A 22,587-nucleotide genomic window follows, 5' to 3' on the forward strand; every position below is an offset into this window, starting at 1 on the left:
TCTCAATTTTCAAATTCCTACAAATCATACAATCTTGCTCTCTTTTGTGAAAAGAAAAAAAAAATTCCTACTCTCTTATAAATTTTACATTTTTACTATTATTACTTTTATTAGTCTACTGCCAAAAAAAAAATTGTTATATTTACATTCGGGAAATTATAAATTTGGGAAAGCATTGAAGCGTCATTGTAAGATCTAACTCAACTTTATTTTAATTTGTTATTGTTATTGTTATTGTTAGTTGTTAATCTTGTTATTATTATTATTATTATTGTATTATTGGAACTACTTAATTATATAAAAACTACTTTCTATTTTAATTGTGGGTTTTTTGGATTGTTGAAATCTGTCTAAGGCGGGACTTGGGCTCTGGACAATGTCACTCCTAACCTCTCCTACCTGTGATCTCATTGATCCAAGTAATCTACTATTATTATAATTATTTTTAAAAATTTAATTTATATAAAAACTACTTACTAATTCTTATTGTTATTGTTATTGTTATTGTTATTGTTGTTAATTGTTATTATTATTGTTATTGTTACTTTGTTATTGTTATTTGTATTATTATTATTATTTTTATTGTTACTTTTATTGTTATTATTATTAATTAATCATAGCATCAAACCCGAACGTTTCCTCCTCCTCTAGAAAAGCCAAGTCAAAACGTAGGGAATCACCAAACCCAAACACTTCAATGTCTATGCCCCCCCCTAACATGCCCTTTCCCTCCCCTAACATGCCCTTTCCAAACACTTCCACCCCTTTCTTTCATCCCCAAAACACGGGAGGGCAAGAACAAATGGATGATATGGCTCCTTGGACCCAATTTCAACAAACCTAATTTCAACAACATGAATTTCCTTTTCCTCCTCCTTCCCAAGGTAGCCAAACACAAGTCTCTGGGTCGAGTGAACCATCCACCCAAATGCCCAACACCCAAAATCCTAACATATTAGAGTGGTGTACCGAAGAGGATTTTGCTCAAACCAAAAGAAAGAGTGAAGTTTGGTCACATTATCAATTAAGTAAAAATGGACAAAAAGCCAAGTGTCGAACTTGTGGTAAAATTTTCTCGGCCGATACCAAGGGAGGGACGGGACACCTTAGTAGACATACAAAAAAATGTGGTGGACCATCTAGTGATCCAACCCAACCCAAAATTTCTCAATTCCATCCACAAGGCTTCATTTACAATTACGAGAGAGATAGGGATGAACTTGGGAGAATGATTGTACATGCGGAACAACCTTTTCTTTTCGCCGAAAATGATGCCTTCAACAACTATATTAACCGAGCACTACAACCAAAACACAAAAAAAATCTCCCGAAAAACCGTTCGATCTGCTGCCATGAAGACTTATCCAGAGTACAAATTGAATTTAGTAAATGAATTAGCTAATCTTCCTAGTAGAGTTTCTTTGACCGCCGATGCATGGGATGGTGGGTACGGACTTCACTATTTATGTGTTACTTGTCATTGGTTAGATAATGAGTGGTTGTTACAAAAACGCATCACTCATTTCAAAATGCTTGAATACCCTCATACCGGTCTTAACATTTCACATCATTTAATGGAAGCCATTGATGCATATAGTCTTAGGGATAAAATCATGTCTATGACTTTCGATAATGCAACTTCTATGACATATAGTGCGAATTTGGTCAGATCCCAATTGACCGATGTTATATTAGATGGAGATGCACTTCATGTTAGATGCATTTGTCATGTTCTTAACTTGTGTGTGAAGGATGGAATACAAGCAATTGTTCCATTTTATCACAAAATAAGGAATGCTATTATGTCTATTAATAGCTCTAACATGAGATATCAAGAATGGAAAGGTTTTTGCAGGCAACAACGGATAAAAACCATAAAAATAGCACCGGATTGTCCAACTAGGTGGAACTCCACCTATGAAATGTTGAGTCGGGCAATCAAGTACAAGGTTCATTTAACACTTTTTTATAATATGAAATTTCCACAATGTGCTTTACTAGAAGATGATTGGGTTAATTGTGAAAAATATATGCAGTTTTTACAATTACTATATGGTATGACACATTGTTTTTCTTCTGTATATAATCCTTGTTCTCATTCTTTTCTTAGCAATACATGTTTACTTGCACAACTTTTTGCGGAACACCGATCACAACATGTTTATCGTGGATATCTTCCATCCATGGAGAAAAAATGGCGTAAATATTACACCGATATTCCTATGATTTATATTTTTGCTTCTATTTTAGATCCTAAGGCAAAAATATGATGGCACCTTTTTATTAATTGATTTTTATTATAGTAACATGAATTTTGAAGATGATGTTGAAACTTTTAAAAATAAGGTGACTGATGAGTTTTTATTACACCGTGTCTCGATTTGCCCCTTCTCAAACATCCAAAAATGTAAGTAAACGGGCCAAAGGTTTATTTGCACAAGCTGCTAACATGATGTCCAAGTTTTCAGGTACGGAATCATCATCAAGTAAGAGAACACAAAGCGATGTTTCGGAGTTGCAAATGTACTTAAGTTACGACTTCATGAAAGGCATGGACGATGAAGAGAAGTTTGGCCTCGACATCCTCGATTGGTGGAAATCACAAGCCGTGAAACATCCAATTTTGTCGGCAATGGCTCGTGATATTTTTGCTATCCAAGTCTCCTCCGTTGCCTCCAAAAGAGCTTTTAGTACGTCGGGACGAGTTTTAGACGATAGAAGAACAAGACTAAAACCCGAAACACTTGAAATGTGTGTTTGCTTCAAGGATTGGTTGGATGCCGAAACTCGTTCTCAAGATCGTACTTATGCACAAAACGACGACGATGAAGGAACGTCGACTTCTTTTAGTTCTCATACTTCTCAATCAACTCAATTGGCGGATGAACTTGAACCTCTAGGAGACGAAGACGAAGACGAAGATGAAGACGACCAATAATAATTACATGATTACATTTTTACATTATACACTATTGTATTCTTTTTGTATTATCGAACTTCGTATTCCGTATAATAAATGAAGTTATTCAATATTCATACACTATTGTACGATTTTTAATTATCATTACTTATTTTGTATTATTGAATTATCGTACATTCGTACCGGCTACCGTCATATAATAAAATAAGTTATTCTTCAATTTTTTGTGTTTTTGGATTATCGCACTCGTATTTTTTTTTATTATATGCATTGTTGTTTTTTGCTAAATTAATAAAATTGTTTTTATTTGTTTAAATAAACTTAAACATAATTATTAATTAGATATATAATTTATATAACCTAAATTAAAATAAAGTTGTTCAAAAAATGAAAACAAAATATATTAACATTAACATAAACATAAATTAATCACATATATTAAGTTGTACTAAAAAAAATATATCATTTAATTCGTTTTTTTTTCATTTATTAAAAAAAAAAAAAAAGGTGGCACGGTTTGGCCCGCGGCCCGGCACGGCACGGCCCGCAAGGCACGTGGGCCGTGCCGTGCCGTGGGCTGGGGTGTGCCAATTTCAGGCACGGCACGGCCAGGTACGGCCTCCGGCGGCACGGGCACGGCCCGTGCCCATGTTTATAAACCGCTATTATACATGAATATAAATAAGAATTATGCATATTTTGTAATTTACAATTTTTTATTTTAATCAAAATTATGATATAGTATCGGTTCAACATTGTCTAATAATTCATAGTTCAACGTAGGAGGTCATTTATTAGTGTGCTATTTAAAATTGTTTCAATTTCCTATGATAAACTGATAGATTTTAGTTGTAATGTATAAGTTTCCAATATTTAAATATCAAAATTGTTAAATATGATAGATTTCCAAAAAAAAGGGAAAAAAATAAAGATGACATCATCATTGCATTTAGGCGGGAAATTTTTTATTGAGAAAGTGACATGTGGACAATGGTGATGTCAGCAACTTCTGTTTTAGTAATAGTTAATAGATTCCTCTGTATTTTATTACTTACTCCATTTCTCCGAGGCACGTATGCCAATGTAAATCATTGATCTGTAATATTAGTCGAAACGAATAGTGTGAAAGTGCAATTAGAGTAAGTAATAAAAAATAGGAGTGCAACAAGGCGCATAGGTGCTATTGATTTGAAATGTATATAGGAGGGTTAACTGGTAAATTCACATAATTTTTTTTGAGTTTTTGTCGTTTCAATGGTACTTTTAATGTACCATTATACTTACAGTGGTACTTTTAATATTCTATTATACATGTATTTTATACTAGTAGAGTATAGGTTGTTTTAATAGTACTATTTATAGTCATTATAGGTAGGGGTGTGCATAAGTAGACCTGGATCGGAAAACCGACTGGAACCGGACCGGAATTGGACCGGACCGACCCGGACTGGTGGTTACGGTCCGGTCCCCAGTCCCTTAAAATAAGACATTCCGGGTTTCCAGTCCGGTCTGGACCGAAAACCTGCTTTTCTTAGGAAAAAAAATAATAAAATCAGTCTTCACCCCCACTATATTTTACTAACTCTAAATACTCCTTGTAGAGTTTTAGCCGCCCACATAAGTCACATACAAACTGTATGTTTTCTCTTTCTCATTCTCATTCTCATTCCCATTTTCCCTAACCTCTATCTTACTCTCTCTCTGACCCTCACTCACTCATCTCAAGAGTCAATGTCGATCAAGCAACAACACTAGCATGTTAAAACTAGCCATCAACCACATAGTCACCGTCGTCGGAAATAAAAAACAGCATAAATAACGATTATCCTCGACTTAGTTGAAGAAACTGAGTTTCTGGAGATTGGAGTTTTCAACTAATGGGGTCTAAATGTCTAATTGCAACTTGCAAGGCAGTTTGTTCTAATAATGATGGCACATGGGATATTTTTTTTTTTATATTTTTTTATAAAAAAATAAAAAAATAATAATAAAAAAAAATTGAAACAAACCCCCTTATTCAAATCGTGGTAGGCGATTATATACTGTAACTACATTAGCCTCGTGCGATGCACGGTTTTAACAAATAAAATTGAATTCCGTAGTGTTGAACTCACATATACTCTACAAGTAATATTCTCTAGTGAGGCTTTAGATAACTAATTAATATATTACTTAAAATAGTACTCCGTATTAAGTCTGTAATGCATGACAAAATCACACATCAATCGGATAATTAATGTTAATTTTACTTTAATATTTCCACATATTTGCCATAGATAAAATCATAATCCTATGTTGTTAAGTGATATACTACTAATAATACAATCAACTCTTTCAATATAATTGACTTGTAGTGGCCGACTTAAAATTTAATGAAACAACACCCAAATTATCTAATACAGATAAATACTACAAAGTTCAATTTATCAATCTTTGAAAGAAAAAAAACAGTATCATCAACAATGTTCAATCATATGTCAAAATATTAAGGTGGATGATTTCTAAAAAAAATAAAAAAAAAAACGCATGCAAACAAATTTTTATATTAAGTGTTTCAAAAAAAAATGTATTAAGAAAATATTCTGATTTGAAAAAAAAAAAAAATTCAAAATTCTTGTATTAAGAAGCAACCCCGGCAATATGATTAATCATTATTTAAAAGCCAATCAATCATTAATATGAACTCGAGGTAGAAAAACAACTATCCGTTAATATCCTTACCTTTTAGGAAAATAGTAGTCAATTTATTTTGGTACTTGAATTTAAATTATTGATTATGTAAAATGTATAGTAACTTGGGATAAATACAAAAAAAAACTATACCAATTCAAATCCCATTATTTTAGGAAATAATAGTTTACTGCTGTAACTTTAATGATAAATTTTTTTATTATTTTTTTTCTAAAATAAGCCATACAATTGGGCGGGAAAATTTTTCATAATAAGTCGACACGTGTACAGGTTTGGAGGAAAGATGACGTCGGCAGTTGCTACTTTAGTTTATATATAGAATAGATAGGAATTCCTATATATTATATAATACTTCAATTGTTATAGTATTCCTATTAGTGTAGTACAATTTACAGATTTACCTAGTTTTTATTATTTGATTTTCTATTTTTTTTTCCCTTTTCTTTAAGATTTTATTTTAGGAAAGATGGATTATAATATGTAAAGCTCTATTTTTTTATTATTTAGAATTTTAAATTTTGTTTGTCGAAAAACAATCTTTTCGGTCCAAAAGGTCTAAAACCGGACTTACCCGAAATTTTCAGGTCCAGACCGAAACCGGACCGGCTAATTCTGGCCCGGTCTCCGGTCCTAGAAAATTCTGGATTCCAGGTTCCGGTCCGATTTTTGACCGGTGCACAGCCCTAATTATAGGTAACAATAATGGTACATTTGTACCACTAGAAAGAAAAAAAAAATTCATCACTTTTTTTTTCTTATAGCTGCTATTTATAGTCATGTAGATAACAGCTATGCGCCAATACTTAACCATAAAACAGAGGAAGTTTATTAGTATATATTATTTGTAAGATTCCAACTTTTTTTTTTTTTAAGCACCTTATGCCCGATTCAAGTGTTGAATTTCCTTTTCTAGGTGTTGACCACCCACGTGACATACACTGACCCACCAATGCCTCCCCGTTGAACTATCCTAAATCCAAAGACCTCTGAAATCAATCACCTGCCGTAAAAAACCCACCGTGACCCCCTTTAAACCACTCAACTACCTCCATATATACAATTCTACCCCTAATATGAACCCTAACCTTACCAAAAACCACCTTATTTAATTCGATATCAACTCCACCCAACCCAAAACAACTTACACTACTTAAAAATACCTTAAATCAACCTCAATTATCAAGAAAACCCACCAAACAACTAGAATTAAGAGAGAGAGAGAGGGGTGGGGAGACTTCCCCTAAAACCTCAATTACCAAGAAAACACACCAAACAATTATAATTGGAGAGGATAAAGATTAAATGAAAGAAAGAGGAAGGGGGGTTGGGGAGAAGGAAGGTTGCGATGTCGGTGGGGGACAGGTAAAAAGTGGAGGTGAAGAGGGAAGAGGAGGTGGTGGTGCAGCCAAGGACAAGAAATAAAGTGAGAATTTCAGGGGGGAGTTATGTCAGAAACAGAGAGTCAAAGTTTGAAATCCAGCTAAAGGTGGTCGTTGACAAAAAAAAAAAAAAAAAAAAAAAAAAGATTAAGATGGCTTATTTACAAATAAATAAATAGAATAAAATAAATAAATAAGTTGGTTTTGACAAATTTTCAACAAACTATTTGTGAGAAGGCAACTTCAAAGCCTGAAAATGGGCGTTGCTCATCTATTTTCAACTACACAAAATCAATCGCACAACTCTCATAGCTTTTCATTGCTATATTGATAAACCACCCGCTTTTTCGAATATAATGCTCCTTGAATGACAATTTTGCAGTCATATGACCTACAAAGGATTACTTCTCACAATAAATTTCCACTACAGCATCCCAAAATTAGACCTAGACAACGACTCTAGTATAAATTGTTCTTCCAGGTCTCTTCTATCTTCTTGGCCCATCATTTTTTTTTTGTTTGGGGGGGGGGGGGAGGGGGGGGGGATCATTATCATTTTTCTAAAGGGAAAAAGTGTCACCTGTGTACTATTCGATATAACCAATTTAAAAGGTTATTTTGAAACTGTTTTTACTTTCAAAAAAATCTTACACTACTCAATCATAGCTTACATTGACAGTTAACTTTTCTCATTTGCATTAGAATGAAAGTAAAAAGTAGTAATAAAAACATAACTATATGCAATCGTGCATTAGGATGAAAGTAAAAAGTAAACTAATAATTCTTAAATAAATCTGGTCCACAATAATTTATTGTGGACCAACTACCTCTCACGTGCGTGTGGAAGAGGCAACAATATTTCAGACAACTTTATTCTATTTATTACTCCTCCTTCAACCTTTTTTACGTCTCTTTTTATTTTTTTCCCCTCTTTTAAGCATAAGTCAATTTCTCTCTCTTCAAACCTCCTCTTAGCTCAAATTCTCTCACTTCATAGCTCAAATTCTCTCTCTTCAATTCACAACAATAACTTCAATATTGCTCAATTTCTGCTTCAATGGCAAAAACAAAAGCGGTGGAACGTGTATGAGTAGAAAAGGCCTTCGGTTATCAGACGCAAATTGCAATAATCAACCAAATCCTGGTACATTTTTTGTTTCTGAGTTGATTTCTGTACTTTTATGCTGATTAATTGTTGTTTTTTTCAATTGAAGCTATTTGCATGATTTTTTGTTTGAATTTTGTTTCTTATTGAAGATTTTGTGAAGATCTAGGGTTTCATTTTGTTCAATTCATGTATTTATTCGTATTTAAGTTAAATTTTGTTATTAAATAGTTATGTCATTCTAATTTGATGTTGATTTCATAAATTAGTAGTTGCTTACTCGTATTTGATTTCCAGATCTTCTATATGTGTGTGCATTTTGTTCAATTGTTGCTTAATTTCTTTTTAAGTTGATTTTTCGGCTTTTTACAAGGTATTTTTTTTGCTTTTTACCTTCATCTAGTATATACAAATTGGGGTTTCAAGTTTTTTCCAATTCGTGATTAATTGTAACTAATTTCAATTTCAGTGTTTATGAGAATTATCTATATAATTAATTTATTTAAGATTTTGATTTCTTATTTCAGACTTTCAGTGTATCCACTCTCATATTTGGTTGAGGCAATGGTGAAGAGATGAAGATGAAGGAGGTTGAATCGTTGAAGAGAGGAAAAAGAAGGCTATAAAGGCACCTCAAGACATAAATGCTAGTAATGCTACATTCCAGAATATAAAAGAGTAGTAAAAAGAGCTAGAGTTTTTTTTTTTTTTAAAAAAAAAAAAGAAAAAGAATTAATAAGGTATCTATGTTATAATAAAGGTGACTATATTAATAATAGGGTATCTATATTTATAGGTCATTATAATATCAAAAAGGACATTATGTTTTAATTAAGGTCATTATGTTAAAATTTTAAGTTTTAGTAGAGAATGTTATTTTGCATTTAAGATTTTAAGATCAACATCATTATAAAAAAAAAAAGATCAATAAAAATTAAGAAAAAGATATAGAGTAAATAAAGGTTACTATGTGATCATAAAGATAACTATATCAAATTAATCACTTCTACTATGTATAAAGGTAACCATGTACCATCTAAATTTTTGTTGAGAGAAGAGTGAAAAAATTTTGAAATTATGAAGATCATAATGCATTATTCGTGATGTATGTAAAATTGGAAAAGATGAAGACCCTGATTTCGTCAAGCAATATCAAGGGCAGAGGAGAGAGAAAATGCAGTAGTTGGTTTTTTATTTGATTTTTTTTTTTTTTTTTTTTTTGAGAAAATGCAGTAGGTGGATTTGGGGTTTAGAAGGGGTTTATTTTCATATGGGCTGTTTGTATGGGCTTTGGACTGGAAATGGTTTTGTGGCACGTGAGACATCTTGGTCCACAATAAATTTATTGTGGACCAGGTCCACCCAAGAACTAACCTATAAAAGTTATTACATGCAATGAAGCTGGAGTAACTTACTGCAGTCATCAACAGCCTTCTAAACCTTGCAGCGAACAAACCTTTTGCTTCAAGTTAGCAACTTCTGCCTTCATTAACTTCTTCTCTAACACAAGCTGGTTGGTTATGACCTTTTTTTGCCATTCAACACAAGCAACTTCTACCTTCATTAACTTCTTCTAGGATTGGTGCTGGTATAAGAAGTCTCCAATTTGGGGGATCCCACAATAGCACTTAGGAGGAAAAAGATGAGTTAATTCATAGGATGAATTGGATATGATTCTATTCGCAATTAAAATCCTACAAATACATGGATAACAACCAGTTAATTAGCCCTAATTTGGATAAATTTATTCAATTTCCCCAAAACACACAAAATTGTGAAACCCTAATTTCCCAAATTTCCCCAATTTCAAGTCACTAAGAACCTAATTTGCATAGTATATTCTCAAATTGACTTAAATCTAAATATAATTAATTACCTAAAGTAGTGTTCCAAAAATGATTTCTCTTGCTCAATTGGGGAAAAAAGGAAGAAATTTGCTCAATAATTTTTTGGATGGGAGCTCTGTTGTCAAAGAAATAAGGGGGCGTTTGGTTCAAACAATGGTATGGGTTTGGTATGAGGAATGAAACCTGGGTGGTATGGGGTTGGAACTTGATACTTGATTTCATGTGTTTGGTTTTTATCTAGGAATGATAGTTTTCCTTTTAATTTTAAACTAAAGGTATGGGTATGAGCCATACCCACCTCCCCCCTTGGGTTTCAAAAACCCATACCTTGGGGGTTTGAGGTATGGGTTTGAAAAATGAAATTTCAAGAAACAAACACAAGGTATGGATTTTTGTCATTCCAAACCCATACCTTATACCTAATATGCTTGAACCAAACACCCCCTAAATATTGGAGATAAAGGAATAAAGTAGGACCCACTCCCCGGAGATTCTAGTCGGAAATCTAATAATGGTGGTGCTACTCTAACTTTTTACAAGTTTATGGTAGTTGTTTTTTAAAAAATAAATATAAAGGTAGTTATTTTCAAAACACAGATTTAAATTGATAGTTGCTAACAAAATTTCCAACAAATTAAAAAAATTAAAAAAAAATTAAAAAAAAAACACTTCACACATCAACCAAACTTTTATAAGTAACAAAACTTTTATTCCATATGAGATAAATATGATATATACAATACCTCTTCTTAACAATGATAATTTTTTTTCTACTCTTTATTTTATAGTTCCTCTGTTGTTTTTTAGTTGACACATTTATATTATCACACTTGTCAACGCATGTTTTTAATGCTTAATAACTTCAATTATCAACATTGTAAAATTATAAAAAGTGAATATTAATAAAATATACTTATAGACGATTCAAACAAGATCCCACATGATTATATTTTATCGTATCTATAAATCACAAAAGCGAGTCAAAATGTGGTGTGTGAATAGTGTAAAAGTCAAATGGTGTCAACTAAAAAAAACGGAGGACATATTAGTCAGTACTTTGTATCAAATAGTCTATCACATCTACTATTTCTCTCGAGCCTCAATAAAATGAGCAACTAAAGGCCTAATCTGGTTTACTGAATTGAGATGAACTGAGCTGAAGTGAATTGTTTATGAGAGAAGAAAATTAGAAACTGAACTGAACTAAATTGAACTGAAAAGAATAGACCCTAAGATAGGAAACTAGTTGTAGTTTATACTTTATAGTGTACATTTTCATGGGACCAATTTTGTGGCATAATATACCTCCATGTGCATGCCCTACAAATCCACAATTAATTTCAATAACACTACTTTGTTATTTCTTACTTTCTTAGGGCCTAATCTATTCAGCTTAATTTTAGTTCATTTTAGTTCAGTTCAGCTCCAATCAGTTCAGTTCCTAATTTCCTTTTCTCATAAACAATTCAGTTTAGTTCAGTACGAAACCTAATTTCCTTCTCTCATAAACAATTCATTTCAGTTTAGTTCAGTGTAGTTCAGTTCAGCTCCAATCAGTTCGATTCAGTTCAGTTCATACAGTTCAACTCAGTTCAATAAATCAAAATAGACCCTTAATTATTGTAATAAGGCCTTGTTTGATTCACCTTAATTTTGCTGAACTGAAATTATTTTTACTGAACTGAACTTATTTTTACTGAACTGAACTTAATTTTACTGAACTAAAATTATTTTTACTGAAATTTAATTATTTTTAGTGAACTGAAATTATTTTTACTGATTTTCTATTATAATTCTTCTTTAAGAAAACTGAATTTTACTGAACTGAACTTATTTTTACTGAACTGAAATTATTTTTACTGAACTGAACTTATTTTTATTGAATTGAAATTATTTTTACTGAACTGAAATTATTTTTACTTAATATTATTTTTTTAAGGTGAAAAGAACAGAGTCCTTTCCCTAAATAATGTTGTCTTTTTATCTAATTCCCGACATACAACCATTCTTTTAAAAATTCCCATAATACTGTCCACGTAAGCAAATGTATAAAAACCGGTTTTTTTTTTATGGTTCAAATGAAAACCGCTACTTCAGGGTTCGTTTGGCATCACTGTGGTTTTCTGTTTTTTGGTTTTTTGTTTTTTAAAATCATATGATATATGTCACATAATGAATCAAAAATTAGTCAAACTTATTAAAACCATAATAATTATGAAAACTGACAACAGAAAAGTGGAAACACCTTTTTCTTGTTTCCTGTTTTTGGTTTTTTGTTTTCAAAAAAACTGGAAACTGAAAACAAAAAACAATGCCAAACAAGCCCTCAAGTAGCGGTTTCCATCTACACTGTTAAAACATGAAAACCGCTACTTGAAGTGGCGGTTTTCATCTTTTTAAAAAAAAAATTATTCATAAAAAAAATCCCAGACACAGGCTTGACCGCCTTGAGCATCGTGCATCGACATTCACCGTTTGCCTTTCAACTCCATTTATCCTCTTCATCCAAAGTAAATCTTCCAAATAAATCCAATCAAAATCTGAAATCCAACATTTCAACCCTAAATAATCATTGAAAAACTCCCAATTCCAATCTCATCTCTCAAAACTTACTCCCAATTCCAATTTCTCCATTAAAATTACAATCATCAAAATTATTATTATTTGACAAATTTAATAATTGAATTGAAATGGATAAAATGGTTAGGCATAATACTTTGGTGGTGGAGGTTCATCGGCGGCGGACTCATCTCATACCAATGGCAGGGAGGTGTTTTCAAAACTCTGGAAGTTTTGTTCTCGGTTGATGAAGATTAGGAGAGAGAAGAGAGGAAAGCTTTTTTTAAAAAAAGAAGAAAAAAAAAAAAAAAAAAAAAAAAAAAAAAAAGAAAAACTAAGTACAAACCGCTACTTCAAGTAGCGGTTTACCATGATAAACCGCTACTTGATTTTGCAATAAAACCGTAAAAAAAATAAACCACACTAAACCGATGACGTGGACAGTATATTGGGAAATTATAAAAAAATGACTGTATTTTGAAAATTAGATAAAAAGACAACATTATTTAGGGAAGAGCTCAAAAGAACATGGCCTAAGTTGCCACATGTGCCGCTCTTAACATTTCCTAGTCACTGATACCACGTGATTTACGTGAGGAAGTCTCCACGATTCTTCGTTCTTGTTTTGTATTCTTATTTTCACATGTCGTTTGCACAAAGAATCAAAGAAAAATACTAAACAGTAGTCAACTTAGTCAATTTATAAATGTTACTTTTTCTTATTTTTATTACTTAGATGGTTCGTAGTTGCTTCCTTACTTCCCTGTTTATGTCTTAATCCCCAAGCTTCATTGTACAAATCCAAAATCCGACTAGTCGATGCAATTGACCAACACTTTTACAGTACTCATCTATTAACTATTACTAAAACCAAACATTGCTTACATCATCAACTCTAAAACTATCCTACGTGTCATTCTCAAATTAAATTTTTTCCCTCTAATTATATGTATGATGTCATTAATTATTAATAATTTTTTATTTTTATTTGTAATCTACACTTTTGAATTCAATGCATAAGTATCTACGGAGTACATAAAATTTAATTAACCAACTCCTAAATGTAAATTATTTTTATATAATTCTAATCTTCATATACTCTATACTATATAATAAAGTAATCACCAGAGTTATCCCTTAAGTACACATGTCACATTCACAACAAAAATTTTCCCGCGCAAATATTTTTTATTTTTTTTTAATTTCTTTTTTTTCCCTTAAAAAATAACATGATAAAAAAAATTTAATGAATAAAAACTTACAATAATTTATAAAATATTTTAAATAATGTATCTAACAAGATAATTTTAAGGATAGAAATGATATGAATTCAAATTCAAAAATAAAAAAAATGATATATATAAGCCATTTTATTTAAACTAACTCCATTTTTATTGACTTTTATTATTTTCAAGTCTTATTAATATAAATCCGTGCATTTGCACGGGAATAAAACTAGTTTTTATATAATTCTAATCTTCATATACAATGTAATGCAACTGAACATCAATTACAAGAAAGGTTAATTTTAATCGTGCATAGCATGGATAAAACCTAGTAAACAACTAAATAAATGCATTTTGGTAAGGATTTTTTAACTTTTACCACCAAAAAAATACCAAAAAAATCAAAAAAAAAAGTTTTTTACCACCAAATAAAAAATTAAAAGTTGTTTTTTACCACCTGACGTCAAAAACCTAACCGAATTTTTTAAATTCTTCGATTTTCGTGTCAAATACATGCTCTTTAAGGGTTTTGGGGGCACTTTGGCCCTCTGGATCCAATTCGAGGTCAGAATTGACAAAAAATATCGGAAATGTCTCGTTTTGCGTGTTTAAAAAAACCTCGATTTGCGTGAACACGCAAGACGAGGCATTTATGATCATATTTTGTCAATTTTGACCTCAAATTGGATCTGTAGAACCAAAGTGCCCCCTAAACCTATGAAAAACATCTTTTGCGCACGAAATTCGAAGTAATATTTTTTAAACCGTTAGATTTAACAGTTTTCTTGACGTTTGGTGGTAAAAAACAATTTTTAGAATTTTTTTGGTGGTAAAATTAAAGTTTTAGAAGTTTTGGTGGTAAGAAACATTTTTTTGATTTTTTTTTTGTGGTAAAAGTTAAAATTTCATTTTGATAATTAAATTAGAAATTTTAGCCCTGTCTGAATGATTGAATCTTATCGTCAATACGTCATGGTCATAACTCTCTCTTCAAAACATAGTCGAAAAATTATATCATATGAACTACTCCAAAACATCATAGTCTGGGTAAAAAAAAATAATAAAAAAAAAAAAACATCATAGTTATAAAATACTTGTAAATAATAAACTTATACTCCTTTTATCCTAAAATAGTCGACCTTTTAACTTTTATCGCTATTTATAAACCGTACAAATCCAATATTAGTTTTTTAAGAAATATAATGGCTACCCAACTATTGTAATTGGGTCAATACTAGTTTTTTAGTACTCCCTCCGTCCCCAAAATTTCGATCCTTTTGGCCTATTTTAGTCCCAAAATGATCGACCCATTTGCATTAAAATACCCACCAATTTACAACAATATTTGTGCAAAATTAGCTCTCCATAAAAAAATTTGTTTTTTCCATGTATTTTTAATACTTTATCTCTATACTTTTTTTTTACAATCCCCGGCCCATGTAAATTTATATTTCCAATATGTTTTTATTTCTTTTTATTTAAGTTTCTTAATAACCGCAAAATCAACCCAAAAGGATCGAAGTTTTGGGGACGGAGAGAGTAACAAATTAGTATCAAATTTTATTATAAAATATATTGTTAAATATATACTCTCTCCTTCCCTTATTGATAGTCCCTTATGGACAATTTACACAAGAATTAATAAATATAAACAAGTTATAAAAGTACATTGAAAAGATTTACATTGGACATGCAAAAAAGTTAAGAGAGAAAGTGATAAAAGTACATGGAAAAACAAAATTTACATGAAAAAAAGTTAAATTTATTACACAAATATTGTTGTGAATTAGAGGAAATTTTGGTAAAAAACTAATATTAATATATAGTTGTTGGGAAATGGGAAATACAAATGAGATGAATATTTTAGGATAAAAATTTAGCCATAAAGAACTATTAAGTATTAATAAGGGATGGAGAGAGTATTAAAATAAGGTATTAAAACAAAACTTTATAATATACGGAGTATCAATTTGTTTACATTTTTTTACTGTGTATTAATATCTAATCATATACACTGTCCTTTGTATATTTAAGGTTAAACTAATGCATTAACGTTTGTTTCAAATTTAACTTATAAAATTCATAATTTAGAGATGTAAGAGTAATACTCCCTCCGTCCCCAAAACTTCGACCCTTTTAGCCTAATTTTAGTCCCAAAATCATCGACCCATTTGTATTAAAATACTCACCAATTTACAACAATATTTGTGCAATATTAGCTTTTCCATATAAAATTTTGTGTTTTCCATGTATTTTTTAATACTTTATCTCTATAATTTTTTACATGAAAATTAGATAATACACCCTGATGCACCATGCGCATGATGCACCATGCGCATGATGCACCCGGGTAAACAAAAAAAGGCGGAAAGAACATACAATGTTTGATAAAGAACATACCTTTAATATGTTCTTTTAGTGTGATCAGTGTATCCTTTGAGTATAATTATATGTTCTTTACATTATAACTTATGTTTTTAACATATGTTGATAAACATATATGTTTTTTTGGGTTAAATACTACAAAGTATGTTGTTTTAATTTGGTGTGTATGTTCTTTAAGGTCGTAGTGACACCAAATTCAATTTTTATTATCATATGTCATACTTAGATAACTTTTATTATCGTATGTTTTTTTAGTTTGATCAGTGTGTTATTTAGGTATTAACTATATGTACTTTCCAATATAAATTATGTTCTTTTAACATATGTTATTTTGAAATTTGATATTGAAATCTTAAATTATTTTTAATTGAAACTAATATTAGAGTAAAAAAAACTAAATTATTATGGGAAGTTGATTTTTTTGGAGAGATAGAAAACTATTTTTTGAGGAAATGAAATTTTTGGTAAAGATTTTTAAAGAGGTGATCAACATTGGCATGACTCGCAGCCCGACCCGATCCGACTCGAAATAGGGTGGGGTTGGGCAAGCCTAAAAATGCAATTTTAGTTAAAATCCGAACCGGGCCCAAAAAAGCCCGAAAACCCGCTACTTTTTCACGGGTTTGGACACGAGAAATTATGGTATGGCCCGGCCCTACTCTATTTTTTATCACCTCTAGATTTTTTTCGTTAATGTATAATTTTTCAGAAAATTTTTATTAAGTTTTTATCTCGTTCTTTGTATTATATCTTTATGTTTTTTGGTAATGCATGTTTTTGTCAAATACAAACATGTTCTTTGTCAAATACATATATGGTCTTTATGAAACACAGGATGTTCTTTCCGCCTTTTTTTTTATTTATCCGGGTGTACGATGAGCACTGTACACCCGTGTATATAAACCACGGATTATTTTTTACAAACCCCATGTAAATTTATCTTTTCAACATGTTTTTATTTTTTTATTTAAGTTTCTTAATAATCGCGAAATCAACCCAAAAGGGTCGAAATTTTAGGGACGGAGGGAGTATTTATTTATTTTGTACTCCCTCCGTCCCTAAATTACATTCCTCTTTCTCTCTATTATGTGAGGAATAAATGCTAGAAAGAGAAATATAATTTAGGGATAGAGGAAATACTTTTTTTTTTTTTGAGAATTTATTTTGTACTTGTATCAACTGGATTATTTGAATGAACCCTTTACCAAAAAATAAATAAATAAATGAACCTCTTAAAGTCTTAAAAGTCCATCCAAACCCCACCCGGTCTTTTTCTAAACATTCTTTTGACAATTAAATTAGAAAATGAACTTGCCCTTCCATAATCCTAGTGCAACACGTAACTCTTTATATACTTCGTATTTGGCTAGCTCCATCACTCTAAAAATTCTACGGATATCATTTCTATAAAATTTGTGAGAACGTCTCGTACAAGACTTACTCGACTTGTAATCAAATATGGAGATGTTTTCGTCACAGTTTGGTTCCGGCCTTGCTGGTTTAATGTTCATTTGGACAATATACCGGCATTACCTCCCTCCAAAATTACATGAAGCTATTGAGTATATCACTTCTCGTTATACTCACAAATTGGCTAGTTATTTCTCCCCTTACCTCGATATCACCTTCGATGAGTACTCTAATCGATACAATCGAAACGAGGCCTACGATGCGATCCAAAGCTACCTCGGCGACAAATCTTCAACAGAAGCTAAAAGTATGAACGCTGATTATGATGAAGGTGCCAAGAGTTTGTTGATAAAATTGGGAAATAATGAGGAGATCATGGATGAGTATAAAGGTGTTCAAGTTTGGTGGTCTTTTGTCAAACAACATGTTGAACAATCAGCTATCTCTTTCTTCAGAAACTCCAATGAAAAAAGGTTCAGATCCTTCCTATTTTTTTCAAGTTCATGTTTAATTAGTCAAACAACTCATCATATATACATTAAGTTGATTAATTAACATCTTTGTTTTATTAAATTGTGTATGAGTTAAGAATATACCTTTTTTTTAAAAAAAAAATTGTCAAGAACTATCCGTCTAATAGGTCATTTTGTCAACAACTACTCGCTTAAAATTTTTATAAAAAGAACTACCACTAAATTTAAAAAGTTTGACTAGCACTATTCAGTTTGATTTTCCGGCAACCAGCGAGTGGGGCTCACTTTTTTTTTCCTTCCAAAATTTAAACACAAAATGATGAATCACTTAATTAAGAAGCCAAAACAAGTGAATTTAACATCAATTTCGAAGCATTAAGTAATAATTACCTTTTCCCTCCTTAATTAGGAAAATATTGAAAATTTTGTGTTTTTAGGGTGAGTCATTGTAAAGGAGATTAGGCTAGTTGTAATATACAAGGTTTACGCTTAAGTTTTGAAGGCAAAAAATAAAATTCGACCACACTTGCTGGATTTTGTTACTAGAAAACCAAAATGGATAGGACTACTCAAATATTTTAAATTAAGTGGGTACATTTTTTAATAAAAAAATTTTAATGGGCAATTGTTGAATAAATGACTCATTGGGCGGTTAATTCTCGACAATTTAAATTTTTTTTAGCAACTTTTCTCTATTTCATTTGGCTTCCTATTTTGACCAAAAAGCTGAGGGTGTAGTTTATTTTGTTGCTTTTTGATTGCAACCAAACCAATGAACCAATCATTTTAATATCTTCTTTGTCATCCCATTTCTATCCAATGGTTGAAGTATATCAAAAAGTTTTGGTTTTATTTTATGAAAAGCTGCTTTACACGGCCAATACTGAATAGTGAATACCCCCACAGTTGCCATTTCGGCTTGAGTTGATTGGTTAAACACTTTGGGAAATTGGGGGAAAATGGTTAAATATTTTCATCCTTAAGTGAAACTAAAATTGACCTTAAAGGGAAATGTTAAATACTGCCAACATTTAGTATAAATGGAAAAATATTTTTATCCTTAAGTGAAATTAAAACCGATTTAAGGTTTAAATTAAAGCAACATCTATGTCATTGTTTCGGTTTGTTCGAGTGACAAATTTCTAACAGCAAAATTAAAGGTTGTATTGCCTTGTGGGTTCTAATTAGATTATTTGTTTGGTTAACTTTCATAATATGAGAATAGGATTCTAATTAAGGGATGTAGGGAGTACGAAATATATTGATAAAGTAATATGAATTTGTCTTAAAATTATTTATCAAGTCACGTGAGTGATCTAATATTATTTTATTTATTTATTTTGGAAACATGAGTGATCTAATATTCTAATCACTAGCGTAGTAAGATTTAAAATTTTTTAAAAATTTATCAAGTTCATTTATCAAGAGATAAAAAGTTTAAAACAGAGCTCATGACTTCATTATTTTACTAACAAATGTTGTGAATTCAAACAGACACTACACACTGGTGTTTCATGCCAAGCACAGAAAGTTTATAATGGACAAGTATCTACCATATGTTCTAGAGGAAGGCGAGGCGATAACAAATCGAAACAGGAGGCGAAAGCTGTATACAAATGATGACGACGACATGTGGCTTAACTACATTGATTTCAAACACCCTGCAAAATTCGGGATGTTGGCAATGGAGGAGGATAAGAAACAGATGATCCTCGAGGACTTACAATGGTTCAAGGGCGCGAAAGACTACTACGCGCAAATTGGAAAGCCATGGAAGCGGGGTTACCTTCTATATGGTCCTCCTGGAACAGGAAAATCAACACTAGTAGCAGCCATGGCTAATCTCCTAGACTACGACATCTACGATCTTGAATTGACATCAGTTAAAAATAACAAGCAACTGAGAAGCCTTTTAATCGAAACGACTTGTAAGTCCATCATTCTGATAGAAGATATAGATTGTTCATTGGACTTAACAGGACAAAGAACAGAGAAAAAAGAGGTAGATGAAGAAAAGGCAAGCGAAAAAGACCCTTTGAAGGATAAACCTGCAGGAGAAAAAGAAGTGAAAGACAAAAAGAAGAAAGGAAGTGAGGTGACTTTGTCTGGTTTACTAAACTTTATTGATGGAATATGGTCAGCTTGTGGAGAAGAGAGGATCATTGTGTTTACGACTAATCATGTGGACAAACTTGATCCTGCTCTAATTCGGCCTGGTAGAATGGACTTGCATATCGAGTTGTCTTACTGTCGATATGAAGCATTTAAGATATTGGCTAAGAATTATTTACAGGTTGAATCACATCCTTTGTTCGAAACCATTGGGAGGTTGCTGGAGGAAATAGATGTTACACCAGCTGATGTAGCCGAAAATATTATGCCTAGATCAATCAAGACTACTACTGCCGAGGATTGTTTGAAGAAATTAGTTGTTTACCTTGAGAAGGCAAAGCAAACAAAGAAGTTGAAATCTGAACTTGTGTTGGAAGGTGAAGAGAAATCAGCATTGGGGGAAATATCTGGTGAAAAGAAAAACATGTGAGAAATTAACATCAATTTATTATGAGTTTATCAATTGTTTTAATTTAAATAGTGAACAAAAATCATGTAATCATCAAGTTGATTTTATAATGTACTTCGTAAATAAACTTTTGCATAAACATCTTTCTTTTCTTTTTTTTTTTTAAGAAGTCCTGAAAGACACTAGTTTTCATTAGTTAAAGTCATACAATATTTGCAATTTAGATTAGTGAGATTAAACAAGCTAGAATCTTCATTCACATTAGCTATTTCCTTTAAAAAAAATTATTTCATTGAGGATTAATATCTTGCACCTAATGAATTTGACAATTTGCAAACAATTTTTTTGTTGTATACTAAATAAGTTGAAGGGTCCTGTCATATTGGACTCTCAACCTTCACGGAAGGGTTAATAGCCTCCCTCTATCCCCTACTTTGCGTATTTTTTATTAGGAGTGAAATTATCATACATCTAGGCCCTATTTGGTTTGATGTAAAAAGTTCTCATGAAAAATGATTTTTCCATTTTCTTTTTTTTTACCCATTTTCCTTTGTTTGGTTTGTAAAGTTTTTTTGTTTTTTTTTCTTTTTTTTTAAAGATGTTTCGCTTGTAAAGGTATGGAAAACAATTTTTTCAAGGGTGGAAAATTTTATTCTTACTAATGGAAAACATTGTCCTTCCCAAAACAAGGGAAGTTACATTTTCCTATCTCCTCCTTATCTCCTTTTTTACTTCCCTCTCATTCATTCTTATATTTCCCCGTCTATTTTTTATTTTTCTTGAACTTTTCTTGTATGTAACCAAACAAAAGAAACTAATTTGCAATTGCGTTTTTCATAGAAAATAATTTTCCATAAAAATTAATTTAACCACATTTACACGGACACATCCCTGTATTAACACTTTAAAATTTCTATAGCACATGGTAATTTCTTGGTCATTGTAATGAAGCCACATGTAACGCACTTACCTTTTGATAATAACTCGTGATAGATTTCCGTGAGGCCATCTTCCATCCCCCAAACCAACCCAATAAGGATAACCCGAAGCAGAACATCATTGTCCCACCTAAACCTCCTGACCCTTCGAACCATGACACTCCGAATCACCAATCCTTTGGTAGGCGTGCGGAGATGGAGGAGGATAAGCACCCACGAATCCACGATACTTCGTTAGTTATTGCTTTATATTCGTTTTTCGCACGTCGTTTGCATAAAGACAAATACTCCGTACTAATTACTACACACTAGTCAATTTAAGTCAATTATAGAAATATTAGTTTAACTATTTTTAATATTTTTTGGATGGTTCGTTGTTGCTTCTTTACATGCCTGTTTATGCCTTAAACCCCAAGGTTCATTGTACAAATCCGAAGAACGACTAATTGGTGTCATTGGTAGACTATATTCACAAAACAAGTCTTAATTTCGTGATTAAACTATAAAAAGTAAATGTAAATATCCATCCAACCGTCAAGGAGTATTTTCTTTTCTTTTTTTTTTTTTTTTTTTTTTTGGAAATAGTCATTGTTATATTTTCTTTTATCTTACTGTGTTCAAATAAATAAATTATCGAAATTATATACTCATATTTTGTAATTTTGAATCATTGTAATTGTACCAACATATAAATATCGTTCAATATAGATTTGCCTTTTACTCGTATCATTATGTGTTAATTAATGAGATTTATCATGTAAGGTTCTTTTTTTCCAGCTAAATTTAATTTTTAATTTAGTCAGTGTAGTTGGTTAGAGATTCACCTTGTAACCTACATATCTCAAGGTCACATCCTTCCAATTGTGATACTTTAGGGAGTGTTTGGTAAGTGGGAATTGAGGAGGTAGGAGTATGTATTGCCTTGTTTGTTTTGTGGGAAAGGGAATTGTAGGTGGGATTGGGAATGAGAATAAAATTGCTCTATTCCCGTGATTTTATTACTTGGGGGGCAAGTAATAAAGAAGGGGATTAGGAATATATAGAAAAAGACCATTTTACCATTAGTGAAAACATAAGGATATAATATTAGTAAGGGTGTTATTGTAAATTTGCTATTAATTCCCAATCAATTC

At 31.4% G+C, this 22,587-nt stretch overlaps 1 protein-coding gene across 1 annotated transcript; it reads left to right on the top strand.

Moving 5' to 3' along the window:
- Positions 1 to 17,427: 17,427 nt before the first annotated feature.
- LOC145595454 (AAA-ATPase ASD, mitochondrial-like) lies at positions 17,428 to 20,705 on the top strand. The gene is made up of 2 exons (XM_081651867.1): positions 17,428 to 17,995; positions 19,490 to 20,705. The coding sequence occupies exons 1-2, from the start codon at positions 17,571 to 17,573 to the stop codon at positions 20,535 to 20,537; spliced, it is 1,473 nt and encodes a 490-aa protein (XP_081507993.1). The 5' UTR covers positions 17,428 to 17,570; the 3' UTR covers positions 20,538 to 20,705.
- Positions 20,706 to 22,587: the final 1,882 nt, after the last annotated feature.

This window comes from Chenopodium album, chromosome 19, assembly GCF_948465745.1.
Source record: "Chenopodium album chromosome 19, dcCheAlbu1.1, whole genome shotgun sequence".
NCBI lineage: Eukaryota > Viridiplantae > Streptophyta > Magnoliopsida > Caryophyllales > Amaranthaceae > Chenopodium > Chenopodium album.

What these genes read in the sequence shown, in the direction of transcription:
- LOC145595454 (XM_081651867.1), top strand. Translation starts at nt 17,571, where the DNA reads ATGGAGATGTTTTCGTCACAGTTTGGTTCCGGCCTTGCTGGTTTAATG. An exon ending in AGAAACTCCAATGAAAAAAG is followed by an intron (nt 17,996 to 19,489) that starts GTTCAGATCCTT and finishes GAATTCAAACAG; the next exon opens with ACACTACACACTGGTGTTTC.